General features: G+C 38.1%; 1 protein-coding gene across 1 annotated transcript; it reads right to left on the bottom strand.

Moving 5' to 3' along the window:
• Nucleotides 1–503: 503 nt before the first annotated feature.
• LOC138873495 (uncharacterized) lies at nucleotides 504–1154 on the bottom strand. The gene has a single exon (XM_070151965.1). It carries the CDS (start codon nucleotides 1152–1154, stop codon nucleotides 504–506), a length of 651 nt encoding a protein of 216 aa, XP_070008066.1.
• Nucleotides 1155–16225: the final 15071 nt, after the last annotated feature.

The following is a 16225-nucleotide window of genomic DNA, read 5'->3' as shown; positions in this document are numbered from 1 at the left end:
TGCTCCACAATGGTATTCACATCTAGCATCAGCTCGGTGCGAGGGGGACTCGGGGTTTGGCCGGTTCGGGGCCACTGCCTGCAATAGATCTAGCCTGATTAGCTTTTGGATCAAGTTTGAATATGATTCACCAATAGGAGTGAATTGATTCTTTCTGAAAGGCTCTCTTGAGCGAGGATTGTATTGAGGATTATATGAAGCTTGGTAAGGATGAGCATTTCTGGGAGGTGGAGCTAGGTTTTGTGTATAATGTTGTAGCCGCGGGTAAGGTTGCATGTTCATCACCGCATGAGGAGGTGGTGCCACGACATAAGCAGCATCTTGAAGGGGATAATAGTGTGGTGGGACCATAGAAGGCACATATGATTGGCTGAATGACCTGCAGGCTCCCTCGAGCTTGAAACCATCATGGCTCCCTCTTCAAACCAATTTCTGTTCATCAAACCCTCCAAACCATTCCGAGCAGCCTGTGATGTGGCTTTAAAGCCAGCATGACTCAAGATTCACCCTGTTTCTAAACCGTTTTCAACCATTTTCCCAATTTTGATAGCCTCAACAAACGACTTTCCCATAACGGACATCATGTTCTGGAAGTAGTCCGCCTCTTGGGCCTGTAGAAAGATAGTGGCCATTTCAATTTCATCCATTGGAGGCTTTACCTTAGCATCTTGCTCACGCCATTTGACAGCATATTCGCGGAAGCTTTCCGCAGTTTTCTTTTTCAAATTGGTCAAAGAGTTTCTGCCGGGAACGATGTCCACATTATACTGGAACTGGCGAATAAAATCTCGGGCCATATCGTCCCATACGTGCCAATGAGTAATTTCTTGATCCGTATACCACTCAGAAGCGATTCCGGAGAGGCTTTCCCCAAAATAGACCATTAGTAACTCCTCTTTTCCACCAGCACCCCTCAACTGGTTACAGTATCGTTTCAGATGAGCGACCGGGTCTTCGTGCCCGTTGTACTTTTCAAATTTTGGCATCTTGAAGCTAGTTGGCAAGTGGACATGGGGAAACATACAGAGATCAGAGTATGAGACACTCTTCTGGCCACTCAGACCTTGCATTTTTTTCAGGCTTTGTTCCAGGCTCTTCATCTTTCGAACCATTTGCTCTTGCTTGGGACTTTTAACAACCTTTTCTTGCTCCATTGAGAAATTATATTATGGAGGTTGAGTGAAAGAGAACGGGGTCACATATGCTATTTCTGATTGAAGTTGTGGACCCTGAAAGGCGAACATTGGAGGCTCAACATACGGCCGTGGTAAAGTTGGTTGTGTTCTGGTGCAGACTGGTGTTGTAGAGAACAATATTGGAGGTGCCCAGTAAACTGGCGCCTGGGGACGAGCCACAAAAGGCATGCCAGGAACGTTGGACGGCATTAGAGGGTGCCCGCATGGGATGAGCGAGTTGGGCACATGGGCGTTGGTAACCTCAATTGACTTGGGGATCAATTCAGAGAACCCAGGGATTGCACTTGGCAGTTCCCTACAATTAGACCAGGCGTCCCACATTTTCAATATGCGGAGATGCAACATTATCCTATTCTCTATAGCAGCTGTTGATTCTAGCTACAAAATAGCCGATGCCGGGCTATCCTCAAGACTGATGATTGGTAGATTGCTTGCGGAGGTCATATGTGTCATTGGATCTTGTGAAGGAGGGCAGGCTAGACTTCCAACAAAACCAACCACAAAAACCTGGTTTGTTTGCACACCCAACAACCTTGTTAGTTTTGAGATGTTTAACAGTTAGGAAGTCACACGTTTGGATGCAATGCACCTAAACAGTTAAGTGTTTCTACCATGTGTTTGAATGGTTGCATGTTTCATCCCGACCTTAACTAGCCTTTCAGTATGTATCTCTTTTCTTTTATTTCTACCTCTCTTTAATCACTTTTGATTTTTTTCAATTCGTTTCTATCGCTCTTTTATTTTTTCGTCACTCTTTTTTTTGTCACTCTTTTTTTTTCACTCAATTTTTCTTTCTCTCTTTTTTTTCCAGTTTATTTTTCACTCATTTAATTTTATGGCTATGATCGAATCCAATGAGGATTGTCTACGTATCATGATGCCGCATGAATCAGATCTTGCGTAGTTCGGGAAGATCGAAAATGGAGTAAATAAACTAACTTTTGTTGGAATTTTTGAAAGAAATGCTTTAAAAGAAGAAAGGAAATATTTTTTTTATTTTTGTTTTGTTTTTAAAATAAGGACTTCTAAAAAAAATCCATTTGCTTTTGATTTGAACTTTGGGAATTTTAAAAGTAAAAAGAAAATATTTTTGTTTGAATTTTCATTTGTTTTCTCTTTTTCTAAAGAATAAAGAAAAATATTTTTTTTTGAATTTTGGATGCTGCCTCTTAATTTTCGAAAGAGGGACTTTTAAGAAAATGTTTTGAATTTCTGAGTTTTTTTATTTATTTACAAAAGTACTTCTAAAAAAAAGCAAAATATTTTTGGACTTCAATTTTCATTTTTTTGACATTTATGAAAGAAATACTTTTAATTAAGGAAAAGAATATTTTTTTATTTTTTTTATTTTTTTCAATCTTTTGGAAAAATACTTCAAAACAAAGAAAACTCGTACGAAATACTCCAGAAAGAAGGAAACTACCTTTTTTTGAGTTTTATAAACTTCCTTTTTTGTTTGAATTTTCTAATGAAAGATTTCTAAAAGAAAATATTTTTGGATTTTTGAAAATTGGGGTCGGAACCAATGAGGTTTGCCTACGTATCTCACATCCGGTGAGAATCAGACCCGCGTAGTTCGGTCAGTTTTGACGGAACATGGGAAACATGACGCTTGAAAATTTTGGCTCATTTTGAAATGACTTTCTTTTCTTTTTTTTTCTTTAGATTTTCCGCAAAGTTTTAGAATTTTTCAAATACCTACCTCTCACTCTTGTTTTTGATTTTTGATTCTTTTTTTCTCTCTTTTTTTAATTTTCTTTCCCTATTCTAGAAGCCGGTTAACATATAAGCCGAAACAAACAGATGTGCAAGTAGCACGTAAGATGTATCAGGATGGTCTTTCTTATTTGGGTACACCTGTCCTAGACGGACCAAACCCCTATGTTGAGTCTCCAAAGTCAAATGCACGTGATGCAAACAAGCATTCCTACTAGGGATCCGACATGAGGCTATGTTATTCTAGGTTTAGAACCTGAGTGTATTGTTCTAGACCTGGCTTACCCGAGCGGACCGCTTGAGCCGGGAGGGAGCATACCGGGAATACAGAAGCTTCACCGACTTTGCAACTTGTCCGAACCTCGTTCTAAAATTTGGATATGACTCTAACAGAAAAGAAGTTACACGAAGTGCACACTTCCCAGAAGATTTAGAAGACTCAGAGAGAGGAGGGTTACGTAGCAATTTATATACAGTCCAAACAATATCAAAGTGGTAAAAAGCGGTAATTAGCATATTAGGATCAAACATGTAAAAATCAGATAATAAATAAAGCCAAGTATAACAGCTATTCTAAGCTCGAATTCTTGAACCCTGAACCAAAAGTTTTGGATTTTTAGTCCCCAGCAGAGTCGCCAAAGCTGTCACACATCCTTTTTACACACCCGAGAGGGGATATAAGGGAGTTTTTCCAATTAAAGTGGCAATATTCGAAATAGGATTATTTTTTCTTATTTTTCATAGTCGCCACTTGGAATAGTTTATTTGGTGTCCCAAGTCACCGGTTTATTTTAAAATCCCAAATCGAGAAAAATTAACTTTATTTAAAAGTCAGCGAACCAGAAATTCTAGATAAGGAATTATATTAACTCGGGAGAAGGTATTAGGCATTCCCGGGTTCCGTGGTCTAGCACGGTCGCTTAAACTATTAAGATTTGCATATTATCCGATTTATTACATGTTTTAACCTATTGTGCACTTTTAACTTTATAATCGCTTTTAATTATTTTATGGAATTATTCGGGAACAAGTTACGATTGTCGTACACTTGTTTGTTTGATACACATTGCGAACCGCATCACATGAAATGCACCCGCGATTTACAACAAGCTTATTTTTATTATTGTTCGAAGTTGTTAGGATCGAGTCACATGAAATGCACACTCGAATTTGGAAATTATGTGTCGTGACCATGCCACAGGAACCATACCCATGTTCACAATGATTTTATTAATCGCGCCTAAAGCAAGCTACGATGTTTGTGATTTTCATCCTCAACTAATTTGAGATTATTGTGAAGCCAAATTTATGAACAAGATATTGTTGGGGAGTAAATGGGCTAGCTATTCTGCTCAAATTTTTTATGGTTCAAGACCCACGTTATGAAATGTTAAGACTTTAACCGCATTTTAACTCTCCGCCCATTATTCTCTAAATCCGTCCACAATAAAACAAAATCACAATTTCAGAATGTGGAGATTCGTAGATGACAAAGCCAAAAATCTTATCACTCAAACCAGGACCACCTATTCTTCTCCTACTTAGGTGTTACAATGCCACACCTCTTCCCATCACCCTTACCTTCTTAATCAGCTTCTGTTCTTCGTTTCTTGTCCACTCTTCGCTCCTCTTCTTCCGATTCAATAGTTTCCGATTATATATCTACTCCAGTGACTCTTAACAATGCTAATCCAAAGGTATTTCCAATGGACAATATGCAAATCAGAACAATTAACAAGCTCATATGGGTAACTTTTCTTGCTTACACCAACAATTCTCAACATATTTAACTGTGTCCTAATAGTTAAGAATTAAGCCACATTAAAACCCCAAAATACCCATAATATGGTCAAATGTTATGTCCATCTCAACAAACTACAAGTAACATGGAGATTCCAAGAAAACAAAACAATAAGAGAGAAAGCATATATATCAAAGTATATGATACATCTGGCCGACGATAATGAGTCCAAGAAGGACTCGAATTATTGTAAGAAGCTAAACTAGTATAGTTTGTCTAATCATGACAATGGGAAAGATTTCCTTTCCCAAAAGGAATTGCACACGTAAGACAGAAAATTGAGATTTTGTCTTGACGTAAGATGCATTTGAATACAGTAACAATATTCATAAGAAGAATAACTTTATTCAACTACCATACATCAATTTAAGGAGAATAAGCTGACAAGAGAAGGAGTAGAAGCGGACCTTAACTAAGCAAAAATAATTTCCTTTTCTAGAACTTGATTAAAACACCAATTTCGACCAACTTACACATCCATCCGGAGCAAAAAATTCGACCAACTGAGTTCAGTAAACCTGCCGTCGACATGGAACATCACTCAACCTCAAAACTCCATAGAATCAAAAATCAGAGAGGGGGATGATAGCTTTCCATGGGTGGGGTCTGTGTTGATTACGGTGGAGAAGATGGGTGGTGTTTGGATGGTTTCTCCAGAAATCGAGCGTGGGGTCTTGGAGTAAAACGGCAGATTTCCAGCCTAGGCTTTTTTTAGAGTCTAATTCCTAGCTTTATTTTATAGGGATAGAGATTAGTTTAGGTCAAATGGGGAAGAGTATGAGTTTAATGTTTTGGGCTTGGGTAATTTGGGATTTTTGGGCTTCAAGTTAAGCTGGCTCAGACGAAATTGAAAGACCAAATCTACTTCTTTTCTTTATTTTTCTTTTGATTTCAGAAATCTAATTGAATTAATTAAACAAGCTAAATAAAATCCTAAATTAGGCTCTAGCTTAAATTAATTTGTAAAGTTAATCTTACTTATTTCTATTAATTCAACACTAATTGATTTAAAAGTGGACATGACTATTGTAGCAATTTTTTTTTTGTGATTTTTGTTTAATGAATGCACTTAAACTATGAAATTAAAATCCTAAATGCAAATTGGACCTAAAATGATATAAAATTAAAACGTGACATTTTTTATCATTTTTCTATGATTTTAAAATATTAAAAATGCAACTAAATAAAGAAAAACTTCTGAAATCCCTTAAAAATCATTTTTTGGTTTATTTTTAGGAATCATTTTCATGTAGGGCAAAAATTAGGTGCTCACAAAAGACATCTCCTCAGACGTGTTCGCATAATGTTTGGTCATGTAAACAATACACCAGAACGAAGGGTGAATCTGGCTTAGGGTTATTCGGTATCGTTTGCAAAAATCGAGGATCACGGGGTCTATTGGAGGTGAGGATGGCTCCACCAGACCGAGGGTGAACAGATAAGTGTACACAATGAGGAAGTCAGCCTTATAGGTCATTATGTCCTCCTCTCGAGAAGGAGTCTCCACGAGCACCGTGTCCCCCCAACGACAGTCGACCTTCACCCTTTCTACATCTGTTATTGAACTCACATTTTGGGACACGGGCTCACATCGCCCTGGCTTCGAAGAAGGTCTCTTAGTCTTGAAATCGGAGGTCATTTCAAAAGACCCTGGAATGCATTCCCCAACGCAAGGGGACATTGTTTCTTTGCCCTTAGATGAGCGCGAGGAAGAAGAAGGCACATCTTCCTGAGGAGCAGAGTTGTAAGTTTTCGCCATTCTTGTTAAAAGGTTTCGGAGAATAAATGAAAATTGCGTTTCAAAAAAAAGGAAGAACTCTTTTGAGGGCTTGGTAGTGCAGTGGAAAACAAGGAGCAAAAGAAGAATTATTTATAGAAGTCTAACACGAAAGTTGGAGCAAGCCAAAGGGCGGTCAACCGCTGTAATTAACTCAAAGGTTCTTAAAGGCTGTGTGGACGCGGCCTTTGGACACCTCATCTTGTCATATCAATCGCTCGGTAGGGCGTGGCTATCGTCGTGATAAATGTATCGAAGGGGCGGGAATTCGAGATCGTTTCTTATCATTTTACTCTAAGAAACGCAGGGACTATCTATATACGGGTAAAATTGGAAAGCCCGATTTCACAATCATTATGTCTTTTCCTCGAGGGCCCGGGAGCATAGCTCGAGATTTCGAATTTGAGGGTTCTTTATACCCAACCTCGGTGCTGTACGAGTCAACGGTTATCATGGATAAACGGGAAGTTCCCCAGGCACATGGTTCTGACTGACAACACCTACAAAAATAGTACCAGTCTGTACCGGATTGCTAGGTAGTTGTACCATCTACTTTAATTTGTAATAACTACACATGTACTATATTGGGATTCCCTCCCCATATATAAAGGGGATCTTTACTATTTCTTAAGAGGACATGACTCATAACATTCAATATAAGAACATTCTCTTTGCTCTCTACCTTAGATTTACTAGCTTGATTCTAATAGTTACATTTATTGATTATATTCATTGTATTCTATTTATTGTTCTTCATTTATTGCTTATCATTGGCCATAAAAAGCCTTTATCAAAGCTATCATAACTGTTAATTCTCAGTCGACTGCCGTTAGCCAGGAATCCGACTCAACCTCGAGGCCCCGTATATGCAAGCTCGAGGCCCCGATTTTCAGCCACTCAATTTGATTATTACACCATCTATAAGCTATTATCTTATTTTCTAATCTTTCACTTAGCATCTATTGCCTAACAACTAGCATAAAAACAGATCAAGTATTTTTAGAACCATAAAATCAAATCTAATTGTTATTACCATTTTCAAGGTAAACAATACATACACTTAAACATTTAAAACCCCACACTTATGTCAAACCACGATTTCACCTTTACATCAATATGCATTAACTCCTTTCTTCTTTAAGCATAATTCCAACAAGAGTCACCACTTATCAATAAATATTTTGCACATCAATACAACTATTTTTCTTTCTTTTTCAATTCAGGTGGATCTTACTTTTTATTAATACGGTGCACCTTTCTATTTATTTCAATAGTTCCACTCAAAAGCCAAACCAACACCCCACACTTTAACTTTTACAAAGTTCATACAATTTGAAGTGCTCACTAGAGGTAAAAAGGTTCAAATAGATGGTCAATTCAAACAAATGGGTAAGCTTGTAATGTGGTTGCTAAAGAAACATGATTACAGGCTCAAAGGGGTTAACTAAGATACATAACAATTAAGTAGGTAAAACATATATCTAGCTCAACAAAGAAATGCCTATATAACTTCCAAGACTTAACAAAACTACTATTTCGCTTTGCAAACCCACGAAGAAGTTGTAGACATCAAATGCAATGCATAGAATATAACAAAATCTCACACACTCATGGCACATAACTCACTAAGTATTGGACTCATCAAGACACTCTAGTCAAAGAAGTTAAGCAAAGTTAAGGTCATACAATTTAAGGCCCTTATACGAGAGTTAAAAACTGAGTCTATGCATCACAATTAAAGCACTCACTATTCTCAAGGCATAACATAGTTAAGAGATATTGCTTCAATTTCAAATCATAGCACAAGGTTTCCTACTCTTAACAAAATAAAAACTAACTACACCTAGTTCAAACAAAATCCTTGGAAAAGAACCACAATGTAGAAAATAATCCCAAGGAGGAATTCTCACACTACTTGCAAAAGAAATTTTTTCTGTCTTTTTCTTTCGGCTTTAATCCCTTAAGAAACCAGTCGAATGATATCTATCTTGGGGAAAAGTCAAAAATTTTAAATTTTTTATGGTTTTTCAATTTTTTCTGATTATTAAAAAGAAAAAACTAATACATATACATACAACGTACAATTACCCCCACCCCACACTTTACGTTGTGGCATGTCCCTATGACACACAATTAAAAAGCATAAGGTAGAGGAAACTTCCATGAATATCTAGTCGGGGTTTGAGTTAATGTAGGGATCCATTCCACTCACCCAAACTAGTGTACACATCCATGCAGACAGCTTTTTCTCAGCCTTCTTGGGGTACTCCCCACACTTATCTTTCTCACCAATCGCAACCTTCTCATTCACGACCTTCATCTTCCACTCAAAACTTACAGCTGACTTCTCTTTTTTCACCCCATTTGCTACATTCATCTCAAAAGTCACAGTCTCCTCACCCAATCTCAACATGAGTTTTCTATCATGTATTTCTAATATTTCTCTACCTATTGCTAAGAATTGCCTTCTAGGATAAGAGGGACCTCCTTGTTCTCTTCTATTTTCACCATTATGAAGTCAACATGAAATACGAACTTATCTACCCACACCAAGACATCTTCCACTATCCCCTCGGGTATTATAGTCGTTTGGTCGGCTAGTTGCAAGGATATTGGTGCTGACCTTATCTCTCTAATATCATTCTCCAACTTCCTGTAAATAGACAAAGGCATTAGATTAATTGAGGCACTATAATCACATAATGATATATCAAAGTTCAGAGTGCCTAAAGAGAAATGTATCATAAAACTCCCCGGATCTCAACACTTTTGTGGGAGTTTGTTTTGCAAGATTCCACTGCAATGCTCCGTGAGCTTGACTACTGAAGTCTCTTCTATCTTCCTCTTCTTTGTAAGGATCTCCTTCAAGAATTTGTCATAGGCTGACATTTGTGAGAGAACTTCAGTGAATAGCAGAATTACATTAACATGTCTCACCATATCTCTCAAACTGCTTGTCGAGCTTTTCTCTATAGAGATTTTGGGGAAAAGGTAGAACAAGCATGTGCTTGCTCTCACCATGTTCCTCCCTTCTTGAAGTCGCTTCCTTCTTCTTTTTGTCAGCTCCCTTCTTGTCTTTCTTCTTCTTATCATCTTCAATTTTCAGCTCCTTCCCACTTTCTTTTTTAGGTATAACCTCTTTTTGGACTGGAGTGGGTTCTTTCAACAATTGCCTGCTTTTCAAGGTCATAACATTTACCGTTTCTTTGGGATTCTTTTCAGTGTCAGTTGGTAGAGTACATGAGATTCTCTTAGACAGTATAGTTGCAATCTATCCCACTTGTCTCTCCAAGCTCCGTAAACCTGTCCCAACTTCTTTGATAGCTACACCATGAGCACCTAGCCTATCATCTCTCTTGACAATGAAGGACTTCATAAGATCCTCTAAACCAGACTGATTTGATTGTTGAGGCTGAAACTGTGGCCTCGACTGATTTACAAAACTAGGAGCTCCCTGTCCCTCAAACCTAGGGTTTTTTTGTTACCATGAATTTGTTTTACCCCCAGGTGAACTCCATGAAAAATCGGGGTGCTTCTGACCCATTGCATTGATATTATAATTACCCGCATCATTCACTTCTTCCATTAATGCTTGACACTTATGAGTCGGGTGTCCTCTTCCACATACATCACACGCTGCATGAGGCTCATTATGTATCCAAGCTAAAGTTAGCTTCCTTATTTCTTTTGCTATGGCATCGAGCTGTACCTGCACAGATGTGTTAGCATCAACCTGGTGAACACCAGTTGATCTTCTTCTTTCAGCAATCTCAGAGGGCCACTGATTCGCATCTTCAAGTAACTCATCTAGAATTGTAACTATCTCCTCTGGAGTCTTTTTCATCAATGGTCCTCTAGCTGAATTGCTCAATGTTCTACATGAGGCTAGTGTCAATACATCCCAAAAATCCTGGAGTTGCATATAAATTTCAATTCTACGATGTTGACACTTTCTAACAATCTCCATAAACCTCGCACATGCTTCAAACACAATTTCAGTCTCGTTCTAGTAGAAATTATGGATTTTTCTTCTAAATTTGCTCGTCTTAGCTGAGGAGAAATATTTAGTAAGAAGTTTTATGGTCATCTCCTCCCATGTTCAAATTAATTTCTGGGGCAATCTTCGAAGCCAATGCTTTTCATCATCTTTGAGAGTGAAGGGGAATGCCCTTACGTAAACTGCATCTTGTGACACACCATTATAACGAAATGTGTTCGTTATCTCCTCGAAGTCCATTAGATGATTGTTTGGATCTTCGTTCTGCTTTCCTCTAAAGACACAACAATTTTGGAAGGTTTGGAGCAACCCTTTCTTCAATTCAAAATTTTAAGTTGCAACAGGAGGTGGTCTCACACTTGATAAACCTTGGTTGTAGATCGGTCTAGCATAATTGCCAAGTGGTATCCCTTGGCCGGGAGCTATGTTTCCGAACTGGTATGAAACCAAGGGCTGATTTTGAGCAATTCCCCGAGCCCTCTCTACTTCATATGCAATTTCAACATCTCTATAGGTGCTTCCTCAGCATCCCGAGCAGCTTTTTCTCTGAGTTGGGCTGCCTCTTTCCCAGCCAAATATACATTATCATCATCTCCAGACATATTTTCTTTGGTTGAGACTTCTCTATATTCTCGGGGAGATTTCTTTCCTTCCTCAACTGTCATAGTTGTTTCTCGATTTCTTGCTCGTATGGTTGCATTCCCCCCCCCCAGAAGATCGAGTCATATACCAATCTAACCTGTAGCCTGCGCACAGTCAAAGAACACCAAATGTAAAAAGAGAAAAATACAATAAAAATAAAATTCCTAAATTAGCACTACAAACTATTTCAAACACTATTGATGCAAATCCCCGGCAATGGTGCCAAAATTTGACAAGCACAAAATACGCATTTAAATATGCTCGCTAGTTGAATATAGTAAACTTAAATATCGTATCCACATGTAATGGAGTTAAACAATATTTTTGTAGTTTATAGATTGATTGCTATCAAATCAACAGTTGAGAACTTTGTGGTTTAAAATAAAATAAACTAAGATTCTAAACTATTAGCTAATGACAATCGACGCAAGTATGAGCAAAGAAAGTTATCAATTGGGAGAAGATAGGGCTGAGGATAGGTGCAAGATAATTGTTTGGGATATAACTCTAGATAATTCACTTATAAATATTCAACAGAGTCTCTTGAATTCACTTGGATATTAATTTAATTGTTTAGCAGAAACTCCTCTCTCGATAAATTCTCAACCTCACTAGATGAGCCAATTTATGCTCGTGAAGATATGCAAGAATTATTAGTGGATTGGTCTTTAGGAGCACCTCTCTCGATTATCCTCCTAACTAGGTTTAATTAATAATTCAATTAGCCTATTTCGATTAATAAGAAGAATTAATGAATTAACCAACAAAATAGAATGCAAGAATATCACAAGTTATGCCTCTCTCGATTACATTAACAAGTGAATATAGATGCAATGATTAAAACATCCAAAATACTTCAATACATAAAAAATAGCATTAATTATCCACAAACAAGTATCAAGACACCAAATCTATCAAACCTAAAGAGAACTACTCCATAAACATGAAACAATTCATCAAAACTATGTTTAAGTTAAAGGAAAACATAAACGATCCAAACACTTGTGGAGTGAGGATTGAATGATGAAATCCTTCTACTTTTGCTTCTCCACCTCCTCCTTAGCTTCCTTAGGTCTAAGATGTGTCAAAAGTCCTCCCAATAATGTTTTTACATGTATTAATACTATGTAGGGTCGGGCCTAAACGAAAAGACGTTTTCCTACACGAAATAGGATTCTAGCTCTATAAAAATTTCACAAGCGCGCCGCATGGGGAGGTGAGCCAGGTGGGGAAGAAATGGATATCTTTAGAGAACAAGCAAATCAAGGAAGCAACATTTTTGGGCAGCTGCGGTGCACCACGCGTCACCCCACGCGCTGCGGTTGTGGATTTTTCTCAGTGCCATCTTTTTTTCTTGACTTTTTGAAGTTCAGATGTGATTATCGACCCCCGAACGCAATCCTGGCTTAATCCTTTGGGCTTTTACTAATACACTGAATCTCCAAATGGATTGAATTAGCTCCATATCATCTACATCACTCGGAATCACTCCTACAAGGCATAAAACACGCAATTAGTGCAAAACACTAGCGATTAAAGCTCAAACTCAATTAAAGTGAAGTAAATTAGAGTGTAATAAGCGACTAAAACATAAGATTATAGCCTACCATCACCTATTCATAGACTAGGTGCCATCACGACATCCAACGGTAGGAAATCGGGGTTGTGACAAGTTGGTATCTGAGGTCTAGGTTTATAGGTGTTATGAATCATAAGCAGTTTTATTAGAGTCTTGCAGATCGGTATGAAGACGTATGTATTTATCTCCGAGAGGCTACAGAACTATTAGGAAATTTCCAGTTCTTTGATTCCTTATCATGCGAATTGGTTGATTACGAAAACTAAATCTTTGACTTTTTATTCTCTCATTGATGGTGAATACACGTGATAGTAGGCTATATAGATGCTATTTACACTCTTAATGTACCATACTTTATTGTTGTTTTAATGGCTAAATGATAACAAAATACTCTAATTGGTGTTTTTTTTTGCTTTGCAGGGACTAATCCAAGTTAGAAAGAGACTATGGAGTGTTTTGGAGTCAATAATGTGTATATGGGGCCAATCAAGAAGAACCCAAACCAAAATAAGCAAGAAAGAGGCAAAGGAGGGCTGGACAAGAGGCCACCGCGACCGCGGTCGATCGTGGCTGGAACGCGGTAGGCCAAAAGATTGAGGCAAAAGAGTTGCGTTTCACAGCGGTCGCGCCACATTCTACCGCGGCCACGGTCGACTGTGTAATCGCCCAGAAATAGTGGGACTAAAGTGTAAATTGGGGGAAACTTATCCTAACCCTTTATAAACTTAACAAACTCGCCTAAGAAAAGGTTAAGCTTGTTTTTAGACTGAATTGGAGGCATGAACAAGTGTGAGAAGGGCAATCAACCATTAGAGTTTTTCAATATTCTCTTTGTTATATTTATTTGCACATTATGAATACTTTTGTAGTTTTATCTTGCTTTGCTATGAGTAGCTAAATATTTAGTCTAGAGTTTTGATGGAACCTATTGAAGGATGAACTTCGTGTTATGTTAATATAGTTTGCCCGGTTTAATCTCTATTTTTTCAACTACATTCTTGTTGTAGTTAATTTATAGGATCCTCAATTAGCTGTGCCTATTTATTATATATTACTTGGGAGAAAAAGTAGATATTTAGGTAATTGTTGAACAACACCACTCCCAAAGTATATGAGGGATCAATAACCTAGGGTTTAAAGGCGGGATTAGGGATAACGAAGCCTTGGGTGTGATCTAAAGTGAGCTGTAATAAAAGCCAGATAGCGTAACTCAGGAGAGTGCATCTAGTAAATTGTCATGATTACTCGGGAGAGATTTATGATAAAAACAGTGCTCATGATCGATAGAGACGATTAGGCAAATCTATGCGAAACATAATAGGAATGGATTCCATCAATAGGGAAAATCATAACCTTAGATCCTTCTCTTATTTATTTACAACTCAATCATAGTTAGCTGTTAGTTTACTTGCTTTTATTTAGTTATAATTAATTAAACCATCACCAATTGTTATTTAAATATCTGGGAAGTTGATTACAAAGAATTTAGTGAGTCTAACAAAAGTAATTGATAGGTTAATTCTCTGAGGATTCGACTCTGGGCTAAATACTCGGATTATATTTGCAGCGACTGCTTTGTCCTTTTTATAAGGCATAGTTGGGCATGATCAAATTTTGGCACCGTTGCCGGGGAATTAACGGTGTTATCAATTACAGTTGAAAGAAATACAAAAATTCTTAGTGTAGTCAGTTTTCTTTATTTTCAATCGATATATTGAAATTTTAACGTTTGTTGACTTGGTTGTGCAGGTGCATGCCTATAGATTCATTGAGAACTGGTGAAGTATTTGAGGCATTATCAGATCCCGAGAAAGTTTTCAGGGCCTTGAATTGGGCCAACTGAAAAAACAAACAACAACAACCAACAGAACAACTCGAACCAGACATGGGGGATATTACGTAGTAGACCCAACTGCGCCATTAGCGCCAGTGACACCTCTTGTGCAAGAGGCTGCTCTATATGACTGGGCACAACCCACAACAGAGAACTTGACCACAACGATATTAGTACCGCAGATACATGCTGCGTTGTTTCAAATAACGAACAACATACTGCACTTGTTGCAAAACAAGAGACTATTTTCTGGGTCATACATTGAAGATCCTCAATAACACTTGAAGAATTTCCTGTCAATCTACAAAACTCAAAGGTAGCCCAATGTAACCCAGGAAGCAATAAAGTTGTTGTTGTTTCCATTCTCAATGACAGGAGTTGCCCAGACTTGGCTAAACTCACTTTCCATTAATTCCATAATGACTTGGGAGGAGTTAGTCTAGCAATTTGTGAACAAGTTTCATCCACCCAACAAGACTGCTCATCAAATTGATGAAACTTTGAGTTTCAGACAAAAATCAATGGAGACACTGCAAGAAACATGGGAGTGATTCAAAGGGATGTTGGTTATATGTCCGCACCACGGTATTCCAGATCAGATGTTGGGGCAGCAGTTTTACATGGGTTTGACAGATAGCATGAAGGGTAATGTTCATGCTTCAACTGGTAGAGTATTCTTGAGCAAAACATAGAGAGAAAGCTAGGGCCTGCTTGACAAGATAACACAGAATTCGGGGTGGACAACCAGGAATGCACCTATCACTCCAGTAGTTCACTTAGTGCCCTTAGATCCATCCAACATTCTTGCTGAAAATATGGCCACATTAATAACACAGATGAGTATACTCACCAAAAAGGTGGAAGAGTCAGAGCAAAAGTAGCAGGTACACATTGTATATACTACCAATGGGGAATTATGCACATATTGCATTAGTTAGCCAATTGGTAACCAATGGAATGCAAAAAGTGAGCATCATCATTACCCTGAGGACATGAATTATGTGACTAATTATGGAGGCCAGAGATAGGGTGGTCAGAATTGGGGCCAACAAAATCAGCCATACAAGCCAGTCTAGCCACAGCTCAACAATATAAATATGGGAGGTATGCGACTTCAAAACAATATGGAGCCTTACCAAAGGCCATAAGGATATAACAATCAAAATCAACAGGAGGGTTATCATCATTCTCAACATCAGCATAGGGGAAAATAGGAAGATAGGTTTGCTAGACTCGAGGCAATAATGTAGCAGGTTATTGGGACGAATGCAAAAATGAATGAAAGGGTAGATTCACATGAGTCAGCTATAAAGAATATTGAAGTGTAGATGGGCTAGATTTCGATGTCTTTGAATAACTGTTCTCACGGGACATTACCTACAGATACTCAGATAAATCTAAAAGATCAAGGCCCGAAGCAGTTGATGGAAATGAGTCTACGTAATGGTAGAAACTTAGACTTATAGCAAGAGAGGGCTCGAGAAAGCAGACAGGCCGAAACACTTGTACCAGTGCCCATTGAGCCAGATGATTCAATAAAATTGACATAGGTGACATTATAGCCTTCCTAGGAAGAACCCAACACATAGATTGAGGCTGAGAAAGAAGCGGAGGCAGCTCAGGACCCGGTAGTTGAGGTAGGTTCTGACAAAGAAAATACCCAAATCATTGGGAAGAAGAGAC

Source organism: Nicotiana sylvestris, chromosome 7 (assembly GCF_000393655.2).
Source record: "Nicotiana sylvestris chromosome 7, ASM39365v2, whole genome shotgun sequence".
NCBI classification, from domain to species: Eukaryota; Viridiplantae; Streptophyta; class Magnoliopsida; order Solanales; family Solanaceae; genus Nicotiana; species Nicotiana sylvestris.
This window is presented reverse-complemented; position numbering and strand designations above follow the sequence as displayed.